Here is a 19,629-nt window from a genome sequence, read left to right as displayed (position 1 = left end):
TGCGGGCTTTTGAGCGGTGTTTTGCTCTCATCAGGCGTCTGATCCAGCGTAGCGTCCTCTACAGAGGATCTGTGGCGTGTGTGAGCAGGTCAAGCAACAGCGAGGCTCTTCAACCAATCAGATTAAAGAATCCTCACTCAGACACGCAGCGTCCAAACCAGAAATTATAAATTGGGTTTAAATCATGTACAGAAAGCAAAATAAAGATTGGGAAAGAAAGATGGGATTAAGAGAGAGAAAAGAGACAATACATAAAGTTTTCCAAAAAATGTGATTCATATTAAAAATAAATCTCCCAACACTAATTAAATTCAGAAAATGCTGGAAATCTCAGCGGGACTTGTGGGGAGAAAGCAGAGTTAGTGTTTCGGGTCAGTGACCCTTCGTCAGAACTGGAGTGTGTTCGGAAAGAACACATTTTTAACAAGTACTGAACGGCAGAGCGTCAAAACGTAGTGAAAACCCGGTCGCAAGCCCCTCAAAAATCCAGCCAATAGAGTAGTGAACCCTGATGGTCTGCTAACCTGCATTTCTTTCTCCAAATACTGACACTGCAAATGTCTTACTTTTCTTAGACCTCCGATAGATTGGATAGTGAGCTCACTACTTCAAGTTCCAGTTCAAGTGAACGTAATGTGGTCAAGCCAATTATCAGAGTGGAGCAACAAGACCACTACAAACAGGAGATCAGGCAAGGCACAACCTTTACAATCATTAGAATTTCTGTTTATTAGATGCATTTTAAGATCTTGCAGAATTTCCAGTGGGCAAATTCAGCCTTGCATGGTTACAAAGATGTTGTTTATGTTTATGCAAATTGATTCTGCTCACCACTCCACTAAATTTGGAGCACTTGGAAATCCACCAAATAGCAAGTGCTTAATGTACTCTATTAAAATATATCTGTCACTGAAGAAAATTACTTTTGACTTTGACTGGTGTTAACTGACTAATTTGGATGTGGTCTCCTTTTTGACAAAGAACATGTAACCAATTGGATTCTGTTTGTGGCATGCTTAAGTGAAAATGCAGTGGGGGATTAGTCCAATCTCAAATGCAAAGGCATCATTGTTGAATCTTCTCAGCGCTATCTTTTGTCTATAATACTTTACGTTAGAACATTTTGAGCTAGTGGTTTATTCAACCATCATGTTAAATATAGTACATGGCCAAATCTTTGATTTTAAATCAGGATATGTACTCCAGCTCCACATCTGTATGACAGTCGATATGCATCTCATTGAACCTTTCAACACAGGAATGCAGCAAAGTTGTATCCTGTCAAGTCCTATTCGGTATCTTCGATCATTTGTTGGATAGCATTATGAAGGACAGACTTAGAATGTATGTGACATTTCTGAAACAATATCGGTACTGTCAGTTGTCCAACGACCAACTGGTGAGTCCTTCATAGTTGGGGGTAGTGGTGAGGAAGAGAGGTAGGCTATAGCCCTAATGCGACAATGTCTCCTAAGTAGATAAGAAAGATGCTTCACCAAAGAGCTGTTCTAGTAAGCTGCTTGGTTTTAGTTGATTGAACTCTAGCAGTACATCTATGCACACTTGGGGGAAGCCCTTACCTCTGCTAACCTGCATTAGACACTCTAGGCTTTGGTAAAGGGGATGTCCCTACAGGGAGAGAGTGTGCACTCCATATGGACAAACAGAAACGCTACAGGTGTGTGTAAATGTCTCAGTAGCAAGAATTGGAGACAGAATCATGGTGATGATTTCCATGTGACTTGGAGGAAGGCCTTGTTGAAGAGAATAATCTCGTATTTCAACAACACCTGAAGCAAGAGCACAGGAGTGTTTGAGTCAGATCTTAGTATTTATGTCAGAAATGCATGAGCAAATGCATCTCTACATTATGTAGTGGTATAAAAAGTCTAGACAAAATATCGGTAGCAAAGTGTGGAAAAACCTTATGGCTTGGAACTTTGTCCCATTGGAATTACCAAGTTAACTATCACTCAGTGGTATTTGCTGCAATAACTATTGCTTAAAAAATGCTGTATCTCATGCTAGTCTGTATGCCATACCCGGACAGTGTTGTAGTTTTAATGCAAAAGCGTTTTCTTGTTTTCTCTAAAGGTAAATGTTTAAGTTGTATTGGAAATTGTCTGGCCTATGCCATCACTGGGCTATGAATTTTACCAGTAATTGCTCTTCCAGTTATTGGTGATCTTGCTTTGAACTACTGCCTGTCTACCAAGCACAATTTAGAGGAACGTCGATTCTGTTTCAACCATTTCAAAGCTGCGCAACACAATTGACTCGTCATTCTTGAAGATGGCTTCACTTTCCAAAGCCTCCATTTTTTAGGAATATCGGCTTCTGGCTCAAGTCCAAGTACAAAAACCACAAAGTTAGCATGCCGGTCTAGAAAACACATAGGAAGGCAAATGTTATGTTGGCCTTTATTATAAGGGAATTGGAGTGTAAGAGTAAGAAAGTCTTGCTGCAATAGTATCAGTAATGGTGACCATGAAACTACTGGATTGTCATAAAAACACATCTGGTTCTCTAATGTCTCTTAGGGAAGGAAATCTACTGTCCTTACCTGGTCTGGCCTATATGTGACTCCAGACCCACAGCAATGTGGTTAATTGCCCTCTGAAATGGCAGCTCAGCACCACCTTCTCAAAGGCAATTCAGGATGGGCAATAAATGCTGGCCTTACCAGTGATGCTCACATCCCATGAACAAATATTTAAAAAAATTATAGAGGGCTTTGGTGAGTTTTGGTCTCTTTACCTAAGGGAAGATATGCTTGCCTTAGAGGGGGGTACAACAAAGGTTCACTAGATTGATTCCTGAGATGCGAGGGCTGTCCTAATGAAGAGAGTAAATCTTGGAAGTATAACCAATACTGGAGTTTGTTGATATGTGCTCTGTACTTCCTTGTTTAGCCTCAATTAGGATGTTGAGGATCTTTGCAGCTTATAATTCTCTAACCAGTTCATGTACTTTCCAGCAATTGGCATCATCAGTTTTCTACGGTCAGACTGTTCATGCCACGAGACTGCCTGCCTTTGAAGACTGCTTCGATCTTTTTATATCACCTAATGTCCATAAGTTCTCTAGCATGTTGAGTATTCAATTAAGCAGTTACAACAGTTCTACTGGTCCAGATTTGAGTATGCGAGAAATCCAGTTCATATCTTGTGTAAAGGTACAGAGAATTAACTCCACTCTTTTACCAAAGCCCTTCACCGCCTTTACATCCTCAGCAATATAAATGCTTCAGAGCAGTTTTTTAAAAAAAGTATAGCCTGTAAGGAGTTTGTCTTCTAAATTTTAGTTTTTTTTGACAGTTTGCCGACTAGCTATGTAAACTCCTGTTCCTGCTCAACAATTAACAAATAAATTGAAGTATTTAATGTCAAGTATAAATGGAAAAATGATGAGCCTGTTAATTTGGTTTAACACGAATGATTGCTCTCTGTATTACCCAGCTGATCAGTGATCTTCACTAGCAATATAAGCAGCTGATCCGTACACTGAAAGTATCAATCTTTAGTTTGCAGCTGCCCAACAGGGAATTTGTAGACTGCTACCTTCTCTGAACTGGGTTCTCAGCACTGACTGATCAATGCACGCAATAGAAAAGGAGGCTATGATCACTATATCTGCAGATCACTTCAGTCAGTGATCACTACAAGCGGATTCCACTACATTTTTGAGGTTTTTATGTCCTTTATCCTTGCACTTTTTCGTCCCTTATCTCTGCCTTCTCAAGGTTTAAAAAAAGACTTTGAGGATAAGTGTTTTAGTGTTGCATCAAGATGTATGTAGTCGAACTGATATAGATAAGGAAAGATTGGATAGGCTGGGGCTGTTTTCTTTAGAACAGAGGAGCTTGAGAGGACACCTTTTTGAGGTATATAACAGGAGGGGCCTAGATAAAGTGGAAACCCTCACCACATTTAAAAAGTACTTGAAGTGCCGTAACCTACAGGGCTACGGACAAAGAGCTGGAAAGGGGGATAAGGCTGGATAGCTCTTTGTCAGCTGGCGCGGACACGATGCCGAAATGGCCTCCTTCCGTGCTGTAAATTTCTATGATTCTATGAACTGTGAAAAGCATATGTGCAAAAATAACAATGTGTAATGAAATCCACGAGACAATTGTACATATTGAACCACCACATCCTTTTGTATCTCTGCCATTCTTAAAATTGAAATTTATTTGATAGACATGCCATATATGCAATGCCTATCTTGTGAATTCTGAAGTATGGTATTGTGTATTCATTGTCTTCGTGGTTATGCATATGTAAGTTTATATTTATTTATAAACTGTGTTTCCAAAGCTGATGGATCACAAGCTTGTTTTCTCTGATTATGCTCCTGTGCAGTGCCTTGGAATGTTTTACTACGTTAAAGGCTCTATATAAATGCAAAGTGTTGATAGATTTCGAAAATAAAATCCAAATGACTTTTTAATATAAAGTCCATTAAATATTTTCTTTGAGGAGTGTTTTTATCATTGTATTTGAACTGCATAGAATCATAATACAGCACAGAAGGAGGCCATTCCGCCCATTGTGTCTATGCTGACTCTTTGAAAGAGCTATACAATTAGTGCCATTCCCCTGCCCTTAATAGCCCTGCTAATTTTTCCCCTTCAGGTATTTATCCAATTCCCTTTTGAAAGTTATTATTGAATCTGCTTCCATCACCCTATCAGGCAGTGTATTCCAGATCATCATAACTCGCTGCGTAAAATAATTTCTCCTTATCCCGTCTCTGGTTCTTTTGCCAATTTCTTTGAATCTGTGTCCTTTTCACCAACCCTTCTGCCACTGCTCCTTATTTACTCCATCAAAATCCTTCATAATTTTGAACACCTATCAAATCTCCCATTAACCTTCTCTGCTCTAAGGAGAACAGCCCCAGCTGCACTAGTCTCTCCACATAACTGAAGTCCTGCATTCGTGGTACCATTCTAGTGTATCTCCTCTGCATCCTCTCTAAGGCCTTGACATCCTTCCTAAATGGTGCCCAGATTGGACACAGTACTCCAGCTGGGGCCTAACCAGTGTTTTATAAAGGTTTACCATAACTTCCTTGCTTTTGCACTTTATTCCTCTGTTTATAAACCGATGTATCCCATATTCTTTTTTTAACCGCCTTATTGGACTCTAGGGAATCGAGGGATATGGAGTTGAGGTCGAAGATCAGCCATGATCTTGAATGGCCGAGCAGGCTCGAGGGGCCTACTCCTGCTCCTAATTCTTCTGTTCTCAACTTGTCCTGCTACCTTCAAAGATTTGTGTACTTACACCCTCAAGTCTTTTCCTGCACCCTCTTTAAAATTATACTATTTCGTTTATATTGCCTCTCTTCACTGATGAATCTGCTGTAACTTGCCAGTATTTTCAGTTTCCAATTTCAAATTTTCCCCTTTTCTTGTATTTCTTGTGCCTCAGTTACTTCCGGCCCTTTGTTCTAATGCCTTTTTGCCTCACTCAAGATCTTTGTATAACATCCACTAAGTTTCATCCCTATCTTTTTGATCAGTCCAATGAGAACCCTTTTGTGATGGGAGTCAGCATTCCTGTTCTCTCCTTCCTTCCCACACCCTCCTTCCCTCTTTGTTTTGTTCAATGCTATTTGATGGGTTCACTTATCTTCCAGTTGTAGTGAATGGTCTACACCCAAAAATTTAACCTGTCTTTTTTTTCAGATGCTGATAAAATCGGGTATTTTCAATGTTTTGTTTTTATTTCCGATTTCCAATATTTGCAGATTTTTATTTTTATTTGCAAGTTCAGTACTTCATTTTAGAAAAACAATAATTGGTGCAATGGTTTTATCTTTAAGTACTTGTATGAGTTGATCTTAGTGTTTGCATTTTTAAAGGTAGTTGATATCTAATATTGAAGTTGTACTCTGTAGCAGATGTACAGTGTAGCTCAAAGGCAATACAATGAAAGCACACGCTCATCAATATTGCAAATCAGGTTCTGGTTTTACATTTAATACTGTAGTGCCATGAAGAGAAACCTCCCAGTGGACGTGGAAGCTGAAACCATTCTAGGCCAAATGTTTATTGTACTGAAATTAAATGTTGTAATTTGTGTCGTGTAGACTTTAGTTAGTTTAATCATCACGGTGTTGTGCTAAAAATGCTGTATAATTCTACAACTGCACAACCACTGGAGAGGTCAGCATCTGTTGACAATGGGATCAACTGCATGTATGTTGTTCGGTTTGTTGAAAATACACTTTTTTCTTGCAGACCACAAGATGTACAAGGTCATGAGCTGACTTTGCCAGCAACTATAGAGTTCCGGGAAAGCTGTAAGTAACTACAATTACTTACACTTGCAATAGATGCACATGTTGCATGTTATAGATAAAGACTTAATTATATCCAGGGTGTGTGATCTCAGATATATTATTCACCTAATAGATGAGCTTTCTATTTTACAGTATAATCGCTGGTATTCTAAAGTCAGTGTTCCCAGTAATGCATTTTTCTATTTTTAAAATTAATAAGTAGTGTCCAGTTGTAATAAGCAATTATATTTTTACAGTGTCATCATTGGCTCAGTGGTAGCACTCTTACCTCCTGAGTCGTGAATTCAAGTCCCACTCCTTAGATTTGAGCACACAATCTACACTGACACTTCAGTAAAGGATTGAGGAAGTGCTGCACTTTGGAAGTACTGTCTTTGAGATGAGATGTTAAATCGAGGCCTGATCATTATTTGAAGAAGTGCTAGAGAGTTCTTCCTGTATCCTGACCAATATTTATCCCTCACAAACAGATTATCTGGTCATTTATTTAATTATTGTGCAAATTGGCTCCCACATTTCCCTACATTATAACTTCAAAAGTACCTCACTGGCTGCGCAGCACTTTAGGACGTCCTGAGGACTTGAAAAGTACTTTATAAATGCAAGTTTTCTCATGAGCTCCTAGATAATTACTTGAAATAAAAACGTGTCATAAAATAGGTGTGTTAGGTGTATTACGATCGTATTGGATTAGATAGTAACTATGCATTTGTGTTGTTTTACAGCTGAAGATGCCTTCCTGTCTGCCGTTGTTAACTATACTAATAGTTCTACTGTCCATTTCAAGCTCTCTCCTACATATGTACTGTATATGACTTGTCGATATGTCCTATCCAGCCAGTACCGCCCTGATATGAGCCCTTCTGAACGTACCCATAAAGTTATTGCGATAGTTAACAAGATGGTTAACATGATGGAAGGAGTTATTCAGGTGAGTTTTAAGATGCACCGATGCTTGAATTGATTTCAGATTCACATTATATGCATATATGCCAAGTTTTGCAGTGATCAGTATAAATGATTTAACACTCGTGATCGACATATTAACATTTACTGAGACTTAAAATACAGTTTCTGTAGCTTAAACCAATAAAATGGTGTAGGATTTTTCAATGTTGTATTTTTTCTGGAAAGGAACATTCATTTATTAATGGGCTTAAGACATTAAAATCACTTTTAATGCAAATCTGAAATGTATGGATCGGTGCTGTTGCAATTGCTACATTTATAAAAGGCAACAAAAATCATCTGAGTCAGGCCTGTGATCTTTGAGTATGGCGGTGGAAGAAAGGTATAGCTTGCATATTACTTTGTTATGCTGTTGATCCTTCGCAAGGGATAGAGGGAAAAATGAAGATTGGAATATGTCTTAACAACAAATTTCAAGTAGAAGTCCTAATTATAGGTCTGGCAAATCAGAACGCTACTTTAAACAGTTACTTTTCATTAAAATACTGTGTTTTTTTCATAGTTTTAGGAGCAAACATGCTTTGTTGGTACACTAATGTGATACTTATTTTTGTTTCTAGTGTCATTACTGAATATAAAACCAAGAATAGTTATACTGTACTTAATGTTCCTGTGTTTCACTATAGCTGTGAGTGTAGCATTTTTGTAAACCTGGCAGTTTTGTTTTAAATGGCAGCTTCAAATTTAAAGGCAATCTGAATTCCAAAATCCTAAATTGAACTTGCATAAACTTATTTAATAATTAGACACATCATTCTTAGTTTTATGAAGAATATGAAATTGGTACGTTATCATGGTTTTCAGTGAAAATTTACAAATTGTCCATTTTTTATTAACGGTTTAAGAAATATACTATGCACGAATCCACCTCTTGGCTCAGTATCATATGTTCTGCCTATTCAATGATCAAAACCACCTGATTTACGTATCAGCACAAATTTAAGCAGCCTTCAAGATATTTTCTATATGAATATATAACTTATACACTTTTCTAATGTAAACAAATTCCTGATTGTGTGCTGATAGATACAATGTTTTACTAGCCCATCAGACTTGACCCATAGGATTGCAGTAACTCTCTCTCAGCTAGGATATTGCACTTCATTTATCATGGGTATGATTTGTCTGGACAATTGGGTAAACTGGATAAATTGTGCAAGCCCGAAGTAAGATGTAACCAGTTTCTATATTTCTTTGATTGTTCGGGTGCTTCCTCTAACTTAGTGCTTGCTGTTGGTTTTGCGACGACTTAAAATTACAATTTTTTTTTGGTGTACCTTGTTTTATCCATTTTTGAATCCGGGAACAGAGGCTCAGTTTAGTGAGGTTTCTCTGGAAGAAATAAGTACAGCAGTGTTTCTGGGAATTACAATAAGTCTGTGATATTTGATGTAAAACTATTGTAACAAATCTGACACATGAGAGTCAGTCATGCAGGGCTGTTTGTCAGAGTACTGACTTTAGAGTGAGTAGTGAGCAAAGGCTTACTTTCTCCCTTTGCAGCCAATCTGATTTGTCTGGTTACAGTGGGCATTGTGTAAACCTGACAAATTAGCTGTATATGGACGGGCAAACCTGACAAATCAGCTATGTATTATGCACAAGTCTCTCTTAAGCAACTTGGCCTGTAGCATCTTGAGGTCTTATCTCCACTCTTAGAAGGACTTAATATTGGTAATGAATAACTGGTTTTGCCTTCTACAAGAAATATGCGCACAAGCTTTATTCAGTGTTTCTTAAAGATCTGTCAGGACATTTTCATGGAATTATGGTAAATCAACATTTCTACACTAGACTTCAGCATTACCACCTTTAAACTCCTTGTAAATCTGCAATTATTTTTTTTTGATGTAATTTATGCATAAAACTTGACTTTTTTGACATTCGGTATTCAGGATGTTTTATTTTGACACAATCCTGTGGAAAGCTTTTTTTAAAATTGCCATTGTGCATCACTAATACATAAATAGACACTTGATACAAAATAAACTGCTCCAGACATTAATAATGGACAAGCGCCATTTTGGGTACGCCTATAAATCAAATACTAAAATTAATGTATTTTTCAGTTAAGTACTAAAACACACACATTTACTTTTAACTGTTGTTACGGAAAGTAGTAAAAGTGATTACCTATTTCCCCCCCCCTCCCAACGGTTAGAGGAAAGTAACAATGTAACATACACACATTATGAAAGTTTGTTTCTAGATCATAGCAGTTGAGATGGTTTGTGTTTTAAGTTGTTGTCTGTGTAGTTTCATAGTTAAATTTAATTTTATGCAATGTTTTGCATTGTATTAATCGTTATTTGTGTACATCGTGACTGTTATTTTTTTTCTCTATTTTGCCTGATTCCTCTTCCCTTTTCTGCAGGATATAGCACAGTATGAACAGGTAGGACATGTTGCTGGGAACTGTTCCCAGCAGTCAGCTTAGCTCAGTTTCTCATGCTTCTCCATATCAGAAACAAATCCAGCGGCTGGACTGAACGGTACATAACACTCATTTAACAATTGGAACATGCAGCACTAAAACTTGACTGCACAACTATGTTGGCATTTCATTTTATCTGCTTAATGCACTTTTCTGTGGTGATGTACAGATTCAGCCCAAGTTCTTTTGCTTGATGTCTGTGGCCCTGTTCTTTTGTCAGCCTTGTTTAACATTGCCTAGCCTGGCTCATGCGGTCAGGGGTTGCATTTAAGATTGATCATCATGTAGAATAGAAGAAAAATCCTCAAGAATGACATTATTTTGATCATTACAGAAACAGAAGAATATTGCAGGTGCACTTGCCTTCTGGATGGCAAATGCATCAGAACTTCTCAACTTCATCAAACAGGACAGAGATCTGAGTCGGATCACCCTAGATGCACAGGATGTCTTGGCTCATTTGGTGCAAATGGCTTTCAAGTATGAAAATTAAAACACTAACACTGTCTGGTGTTCAATTATCTTATCCTCTCACTAAAGGCATATACTGAATTGGCAGGTTCCATTTTGGGACTCTTTACCCACACCCCGCACATCATCCAACCTTCCAAGAAAGTCGACTAAATAGCAATGCTTTTCTATTGCTACATTGGGCCCAAGTTTCCACATGATTTGTGCCTGATTTTTTAGGAGCAACTGGTGGAGAACGGACTATCTTAGAAATCGCAATTCTCCACATTTTTTTTTCTGCAGTTCTAGTCAGTTAGAACAGTTTCACTTTGGAACAGAATTTTTTCTTCAAAAGGGGGCGTGTCCGGCCACTGACGCCTGATTTCAAAGTTTCCACAGTGAAAACGTACTCCAAACTAACTTAGAATGGAGCAAGTGAAGATTTTTGTAGAACTGAAAAAACCTTGTCTACACATTAAAAAATCAGGCGCAGGTTACAAATTAGGCGTCCAGAACGAGGGGGGGGTGGGGGGCGCGGAAGGGAAGTCATTAAATTCTATAATAAATCCTTATTTATACTTATACAAATATTATACAAATAAATCCAACCTGAATAAAAATTTATAAGCAAGGGCGAATGCTGCAGGAAGCCTCAAGTTGAGGCAGCCGTTCGTTCCCGCGGCGGGGGGGGGGGGGGAGGGAGGGAAAGGGAGGAGGAGGAGGAGGCGGCAGCCGTTCATTCCCGCGGGGGGGAGGAGGAAGCCGTTCGTTCCCGCGGGGGGGGGGGAAGAGGAAGCCGTTCCCGACGGCGGGGGGGGGGAAGGGAAACGGCTGCCTCAACTTTCTGAGGCTTCCTGCAGCCTTCTCACTGCTGCAAGAAGCCTCAGTGCTGATGGCAATGTGCTTTTATTAAAAAAATTTCAAAAATGAAACAGCTACAAAGAACTACAAAAATGGCCGAGTGCCAATGTTTCCTTCACACTGCGCGTGCGCGAATGCTCCAACGCGCACGCGCAGGGTTGCCGGCAGGAAAAAAAACTAATTTAAATGGTACCCGCCCCCTCCCACTTAAAAAATCGGCGCGAGTGGTAGGCTCCGCCCCCCTGGGCGCCGCGCCAAGCAGACATGGAGCTGCAGGGCGCTCCAGAATCGCGTGTTTTTTTTTCGGTGCGAAAAACGGGCGCCCAGCTCGGAGGGGCGCCTATTTTTTATCGTGTGGAAACTTGGGGCCCATATCTCTCCCAGTCCAGTCCATGCAATCCTTATTGCAAATACAGTTTGTATCAGGAAATGCCTCGCAACTATGACAAATATTTTTAAATCTAGCTATTAAAAATTTTTAAGTTTAAAAATCCTAGGTAGAAATTAACTTTCCTTACAAGCCACATTGTGGTATTTTCTGTCAAAATAGTGTACCAGAACCACAGATTGCTTTCATAAATTGTCCTCTCCGCCATATTAGGAAGCGGAGAGGAGAAGATTGTCAAAACACGTGCAAATATTTAGTACTAGCACCAACTATGTTTTAGAAATGGAACCAATTTGAATGTTGACACAAAATATTTTCCTAAATACTTGCACAAGTTAATTTTTTTTTAAACTGGCACTATCCTGAAATTTAATATCCTTCTAGATTTAACCTAATCTGATTAATGCTCTCCTTCCTGAAGTATATATACTTGAGTGCAATTAGATGACAGATTTAAAGCTGCCTGTTATGGTCAAGTATTAGCCAAAGAAAAAATATTGTTTGGTGCTCATACATTGATCAAGATTGAGACTATCAGATTCCAGCTGGCTTACCAGTTAAGTTATATTCTGTACAAATGGATTGAATGGAATTGCAAATACATATTCTAATGAAGTATGTTTTAATGGGACCCATGGAGGCAATGTTTTTTTTATTGATATGTGTTGGTTTGCTGTTTTGATTTGATGGATGGAGTACTTTTTGGACTTTTAGCTTTTTTTAGCTTTTTGATTTTAATCCAGCAAAATATTATTACAAAAGAAATGCTAAAATTAAAAAAAAATACAAGAAGAAAAATGTCCAATCAATGAAAGAGTTAGCAAGACATAGCTAGCTAACAGCATTAACCATTACATGTAGAATAAAACCCAGAGTTCTGGGATACTTTTCTATACAAGCTTTTTAAAAAAAAAAAAAAAATTGAATTTGACAGTATGGTCAAATTTGCAAATCTTTACAGTTCTACTAAAAATTGTTTTCTTCGTTATTTCTGGAATTGATCCTACCATGTTGCACAGTGTGGCACTTAAAGCTTTCAAGACATAGTTGCAAACTTAGTAGTAATCTAATGCACACAAAAGTGCTTTCTTAAATTTTGTTCCAAGACAAAAAGCAAAGTTAATAGCATACTCAAGATCACCAATTGGGCAAAATCCAAGTAGCACTCCAAATATTCTATGTTAAAGTTTGCCCCGTATCTGGAAAGCACTTGGCTCTCAAACTGGTAATGTGAAGACCTGCCTGAAGACCCTGATATAATCACTCCGTATCAAAACAAGATTCTGTTTGTAGCACTTCACTTCTCCAATTCCATCCAAGGTAGTCTCCTAACTGCAGGAAATGAGCTTCAACTTAAAAGCCAAATTATAAATGGTGCAGAAATCTTAAAACATCTCTTGGGGGTGTCTCATTTCAATAAGCTGATTTTTCCATACTTGGAAATTCTCACCCCAATATAGTAAAAATGTTCACTATAATTTTAGTGGAGATAATGGACACTGAGTACATTTCTTGTAGTTAGCATTGAACATTAGACAGGCTTTCTGTTCGACAGCTCAAGGAATAACTACATTTATAAAACTCATCTGGATGAAAGGGTCTTTTAGAAATATTGAATGCACTGTAGATTTTTCTGGTTCAAAGAAACCTTTCTATTAATTTGTGACCTATTTCAGAATTTGAAAAATCCATATCCACATAATCAATTAGTAGTGAATGCTGCCCTTTAATGATTTTGAAGAAATAACTTTCTATTTGGAGTTTAAGATATGAGGAAAGGTTAAGGAAGATTAGCTTCACTTCTTTGGGAAAGAGGAAGACTTCAAGGAGACTTAACTGAAGGTTTCAAGATTGTTAAGGTTCCTTAAGGGTGTTTACAAATTTGGCCAAAGCAAATATTTCACTAACTTAAATGGTTAAGTTATCAGGGGAAAAATCAAGAAGCTGGGAGTAAGAAGTGAAATAGTCCAGAGCTTTTTCACCCAAAAGAAAATTATGTAATCATTTACCAGTGAAGGTCATTGACGTGAACAATTTAAATTATTTAGAGAAAAAAGATGGGCAGTGGAGATAGTCTGTGAAAAAGGATAGTCTTATTAGGCCCTCGTGGCTCTTTCCTCTTTTTATTCTCAGCCGAATAAACAAATAATTTGAAAGCGACTGGGACATCCATTTCCTGAATGTCTTAAAAGCTCCTGTGAATGTGGGATATTGCATGGACTTCATATTTTAGATGTTAAGGATACTTTAGGTAAAGCTCTCAGTTAAAATCCATGGTAAATTCTGTGTTGCAGATACTTGGTTCACTGTCTTCAATCTGATCTCAACAATTACATGCCGGCATTTCTTGAAGATCCCGAGGAAGCAAACCCACAAAGACCCAAAATAGGTTTGAAAGCTAAATTTAACTTTTGTTACAATTATATTTGATAGTCCTTCCTATCCACTCTATCCAGGCCCCTCATAATTTTGTGCACCTCAATAAGATCACCCCTCAGCCTCCTCTATTTCAAAGAAAACAAACCCAGCCTATCCAATCTTTTCTCATAGCTAAAATTTTCCAGTCCAGGCAACATCCTCGTAAATCTCCTTTGTACCCTCTCTAATGCAATCACATCTTTCCTATAATATGGTGACCAGAACTGCATGCAGTACTCTAACTGTGACCTAACCAGAAGCTTCCTCATTTTATCTTTTATTGTGGTCTTCAACTTTTATGTTTTTAGGAGGTTCCTGTTGTCCTTGAGAGCTGCTTTGCATAAAAGCTTCTTGTACAAATGAGTATTAGATTTTGCAAAACATTCATTCTAGTCTGTAAAGATGGAAAGTTAAGAATTTTCCTTGTGCAGTACTGTTTCTCTGCCAGCAGTTACTATTATACTGCATCCTTTGTGAGATTGTTTTATGCGCCATTTGCTGCCGCCCCATTTCTCTTCCTTAAAAAGGTAGGGAATGTCTAGCATTTACATGCCAGTGGTATGTTGGCCTTCATAGCTAGGGAATTTGAGTATAGGAGCAAGGAGTCTTACTGCAGTTGTACAGGGCCTTAGTGAGGCCTCACCTTGAATATTGTGTTCAGTTTTGGTCTCCTAATCTGAGGAAGGACGTTCTTGCTATTGAGGGAGTGCAGCGAAGGTTCACCAGACTAATCCCAGGGATGGCTGGACTGTCCTATGAGGAGAGAGTGGAGAGACTGGATCAACTGGGCCTTTATTCACTGGGGTTTAGAAGGATGAGAGGGGATCTCATAGAAATGTATAAGGTTCTGACGGGACTGGACAGGTTAGATGCAGGAAGAATGTTCCCGATGTTGGGGAAGTCCAGAACCAGGGGACATAGTCTTAGGATAAGGGGTAGGCCATTTCGGACTGAGATGAGGAGAAACTTCTTCACTGAGTTGTTAACCTGTAGAATTCCCTGCCGGAGAGAGTTGTTGATGCCAGTTCATTGGTTATATTCAAGAGGGAGTTAGATATGGCCCTTGCGGCTAAAGGGATCAAGGGGTATGGAGAGAAAGCAGGAAAGGGGTACTGAGGGAATGATCAGCCATGATCTTATTGAATGGTGGTGCAGGCTCGAAGGGCCGAATGGCCTACTCCTGCACCTATTTTCTATGTTTATCCTGGCAGTGCTTGGTCTGTCTATATTTAAAATGGCTTAAATTGCAGGGATATGGGGACAGAGTGGAACTAACTGCATTGCTGTTCGAAAGAATTGGCACAGACTCGATGGGCTGAATGGCCTCCTGTGCTGTACTGTGATTCTATGACTTGTTTTTCTGAATTCTAGCTGATCCCACCTCCTCAGGTGTTCAGCTTTGGAGGGGAGAAAGAGTGCATGAACGACTTCAATAGAAAAATAAGTAATTCCATTTATCTGCAGGAGAATTGTAGGCCCACACCCAGTCATGCTGGTTGCTCTTTGAAATTTTGTTTCATGGTCAATTACTTACTAAATAAATTGTGCTACCCATGGATGCACTCGGGAACAAGAACTTTCCTCCTTCAATGGTCTAGTGGCTAAAAGGTAGCATATGATCTAGCAGTTTGCCACACAGAAAAGAAGTCCTATCTTCAATTCCCAGTGATGAGTTAGTTGATCTCTGCTAGGACAGTAGTTGGTGCACTGCAGTTGGCATGAGCATCCTGATGGGTGGGGATATGGGAGGGGGGGGGGGGGGGTGAAGAGAAGCAAAGAAACAAGATGAAAGAGGAAAGTGACTTATTATCTTTGTTCTGAGCATTAAAGTACATGCAACTCAAATTTCCTCTTCTCCAAATATGTTTCCAGAATGACTAAATTTCCATTGTGTGGACACTTCCGTTGTGAGGAACCATATACATAAAGCAGGTGTTTGGGTGTACCTGACCCTCTGACACATTTACTTCAAACTATTTACTTATCCTTAATAAATGCAGGTGATCTCTTAAGAACAAAAACATGAATTACTATCTTGGTCTTAACCAATGGCTCAAACTGAAGGTTCTCCCCCTTCCCCCCCCCCTGTTCTCCCTGTAAATTTTGAATGTTGCCATTCTGGATAAGGCTAGTTGGAGGTATACTAGATTTCCCTCTATTATTCACACAGCAGATTGTTGCAGTTTAGCTGGAATCACAAATTTGTGAGTCTGAACCATTTGCTTGATAATCATTAGAAATTGAGCATTATATAAAATCTAAAGTATGGACAAGTAATTGATACTATGTGTGCGTCTTTAGCAGTCATCAGATGTGTATAAAGGGAGATGAAAAATAAGCCTTATTTAATATATATATTAAGGAGCAATATTCTCAATGCTTAGCCAGTGGTGGAATTGAACGCTTTTGGTTGTACAGCTTTAAACAAGGTGAGAGTAACTGAATTAAAGCCCTATCAAGATTTTGCATTCGATGTGTAAATGCAACATGTCTGAAGCTTGAGTTAAATATGAACCAACATGAAGAAATATGTAATAAAAATGAAAATGCTCAAAATACTCAGCAAGTCAGGCAGCATCTGTGGAGAGAGAAACCGAGTTAATGTTTTAGGTCAATGAACTTTCGACTTGACCTGATGAGTATTTCCAGCATTTTCTGTTTTTATTTCAGATTTCCAGCATCCGCAGTATTTTGCTTTTGAAGAAATATGTTTTGGATTAAGAAAATAAAGAAAATTGAGTGAAAATTGACTGATTCGAATTTTATCTCTGCAAAGCTTAAGCATGGTTCCTCAATGACCACACACCAGCTAGAGAGAATTTGTTATTGTGTCTATCTCTCTGTGATCTACAGTGAACTTTACAAAAACCAAAGATAATTTAAGTCAAACTTCAAATTTTTAAAATATTTAAACATGAAATCAGGTATGCAACTAGAGTGTTCTTCAAAACTTGCTTGACATAATCTTTTTCTCATTTTATTTTCCAGATGATGTCTTGCATACACTGACTGGAGCAATGTCTTTGCTACGCCGGTGTCGTGTGAATGCTGCTCTAACTATCCAACTGTTCTCTCAGCTTTTTCATTTTATTAATATGTGGCTATTCAATAAGCTGGTCACTGAACCAGACTCATGTCTTTGTTCTCACTATTGGGGAGCTATCATTCGACAGCAGCTTGGTCACATTGAAGCGTGGGCTGAGAAACAGGGCTTGGAACTGGCTGCAGACTGTCATCTTAGCAGAATAGTACAGGTCAGTTACTGGAGTGATGCATAACTCGATATTGAGTGTCTCAATTTTATATCCATGATATCCTAATCTCACCATTTAAAATGATTAACTTATAGATGCATCATAAAGGAGCTACATGCTGAGTCCTCTTTATTAAACAGACTGCTATCAGCAAAGGATAATGTATTTTTCGTCCAGTTTATTGGAATAATTTAATTGGGGTGAGAAAAAAGATGGATAATTAAGAGTATTGTGTTTGTACACCACATCATTAGATGAACCAACTCTATTTGAATTTAAATTGAATTAATCTTGACATCTGAAATCTGAGAATAGAATTAAAATTCTGGGTTAATTAACATTGTCCATACTGGAGTTGAGCGAATCCTGGTTCACAATCTGATTTAAAACTCTTAACTGTCGATAACTCTTCAAGGCATTTTGAAAGTTGGCGCCTACTGATATTTGGTAACGTTAGATGGCACTGTGCTACGCGATACTGCCATTAGTTTGAAATCTTTACATGTATGTCAGAGTGTGAGTTCATTTTTCACCAACCAGGAATAGCTCTCCCCGCTTATACGTTGATGGTTTTGGAAGTTACAACTGATTTTCCTGTTAGCTTCATTTGTTATATTTATGTTTTTGTCTAGCTAAAAATGTTAGTTAATCTTAAATTTTCCATAGTTAAGCTATTTGAAGTTAAAATGGTCTGTTAATGTTGACTGATGTTGTTTGCTCATTGATGTTCTGTCTCGGGTGGCAAGGCGCAATTCATCAGAAGAAAAATCCATCTTTGACTTTTCTCTGCACTTTCGGCTACTGAAATGTCGGCATCATGCCATTTTCACCAAGCCTTGGATATTAAACCCTGCCCTAAATACAGTTGAGTCTTCACAGTGGCCATTAGGTATGAGACCTGTCTTGGATGTCTATCTTCTAAAACATTCACCAGAGTATCCTGAACTAGCCTTTGTGGGAAGTTCATACAGTAACTTTTGTACCATAGTTCAAAACAGGCCAGTGCATCAACTTGTACACCATGTGTCATCAAAAATAACCCCTTGTCTGATATTGGTCAATATTGACCTTTCAATATATCCTTTTGTTTGATTTGCCTTGCTCACTGGCACTGAACGTTGTTGTGGCAGCAGCTGCTTATTCGCTACAACAATTCCTTTTGATCTTTTAATGTAAAGGTTTACACTGGGAGGTCAGAAACAGTTGGGAATCCTACTCATGCTATTTAAGCTTGAAATGCATTATTGTGCTGTATTCTTCACTTTCAGTCCTGCTTTGGATCAAACTCACCATTTATACCGTGCTCACAATGGGCTAACACCGCTTGAAGAATTTTGCACAGAATTTTCAGGTCATAATGGAGACCGTTTTTTTAATATGCTGCACTTTGGAGCACCAATGCACAGCTCAATGGAGTGGTGAGATGGGGGTCACCACCTGTTATCCACATACCTATGCACTTGTGTTCTTGGGTATATTATAGAAACATAGAAAATTGGAGCAACAGTAGGCCATTCGGCCCTTCGAATCTGTACTGCCATTCAATATGATCATGGCTGATCCTCTATCTCAACGCCATATTCCCGCTTTTTCCCCATAATCCTTGATGCCTTTTGTTTCTAGAAATCTATCTATCTCCCTCTTAAATATATTCAGTGGCTTGGCCTCCACAGCCTTCTGTGGTAGAGAATTCCACAGATTCACCACTCTGAGTGAAAAAATTTCTCCTCATCTGGGTCCTAAATTTCCTACCCTGTATCCTGAGACTGTGACCCCTTGTTCTAGACTTCCCAGCCAGGGGAAACATTCTCCCCGCATCTAGTCTATCCAACCCAGTCAGAATTTTATACGTTTCAATGAGATCTCCTCTCATTCTTCTAAACTCTAGTGAATACAGGCCTAGTCGACCCAATCTCTCCTCATACGACAGTCCTGCCATCCCAGGAATCAGTCTGGTAAATCTTATAGGTTAGGTGAGTGGGCAAATGCATGGCAGATGAAGTATAATGTGGATAAATGTGAGGTTATCCACTTTGGTGGTAAAAACAGAGAGACAGACTATTATCTGAATGGTGACAGATTAGGAAAAGGGGAGGTGCAAAGAGACCTGGGTGTCATGGTACATCAGTCATTGAAGGTTGGCATGCAGGTGCAGCAGGCGGTTAAGAAAGCAAATGGCATGTTGGCCTTCATAGCAAGGGGATTTGAGTACAGGGGCAGGGAGGTGTTGCTACAGTTGTACAGGGCATTGGTGAGGCCACACCTGGAGTATTGTGTACAGTTTTGGTCTCCTAACCTGAGGAAGGACATTCTTGCTATTGAGGGAGTGCAGCGAAGGTTCACCAGACTGATTCCCGGGATGGCGGGACTGACCTATCAAGAAAGACTGGATCAACTGGGCTTGTATTCACTGGAGTTCAGAAGAATGAGAGGGGACCTCATAGAAACATATAAAATTCTGACGGGGTTAGACAGGTTAGATGCAGGAAGAATGTTCCCAATGTTGGGGAAGTCCAGAACCAGGGGTCACAGTCTAAGGATAAGGG

The 19,629-nt window shown here is 38.9% G+C and overlaps 1 protein-coding gene across 8 annotated transcripts in view; it reads left to right on the top strand.

Moving 5' to 3' along the window:
* The window catches only part of afdna (afadin, adherens junction formation factor a), a 282,635-nt gene that overhangs the window by 159,437 nt on the left and 103,569 nt on the right, over positions 1 to 19,629 (top strand). For 5 of the 8 annotated variants that reach the window (XM_070889971.1, XM_070889972.1, XM_070889969.1 and 2 more), the window contains exons 12-18: positions 576 to 691; positions 6,248 to 6,309; positions 7,035 to 7,240; positions 9,653 to 9,673; positions 10,047 to 10,192; positions 13,706 to 13,800; positions 16,818 to 17,083. In XM_070889971.1, coding sequence (XP_070746072.1) covers positions 576 to 691; positions 6,248 to 6,309; positions 7,035 to 7,240; positions 9,653 to 9,673; positions 10,047 to 10,192; positions 13,706 to 13,800; positions 16,818 to 17,083 — 912 coding nt within the window. The remainder of the gene's footprint in view (positions 1 to 575; positions 692 to 6,247; positions 6,310 to 7,034; positions 7,241 to 9,652; positions 9,674 to 10,046; positions 10,193 to 13,705; positions 13,801 to 16,817; positions 17,084 to 19,629) is intronic. The other 3 variants (XM_070889970.1, XM_070889976.1, XM_070889974.1) reach the window with 1 other exon arrangement.

Source organism: Pristiophorus japonicus, chromosome 9, assembly GCF_044704955.1.
Source record: "Pristiophorus japonicus isolate sPriJap1 chromosome 9, sPriJap1.hap1, whole genome shotgun sequence".
In the NCBI taxonomy this organism is placed as follows: Eukaryota; Metazoa; Chordata; class Chondrichthyes; family Pristiophoridae; genus Pristiophorus; species Pristiophorus japonicus.
Note: the sequence above shows the minus strand (reverse complement) of the source record. Positions and strands in the feature narration are given on the sequence as shown.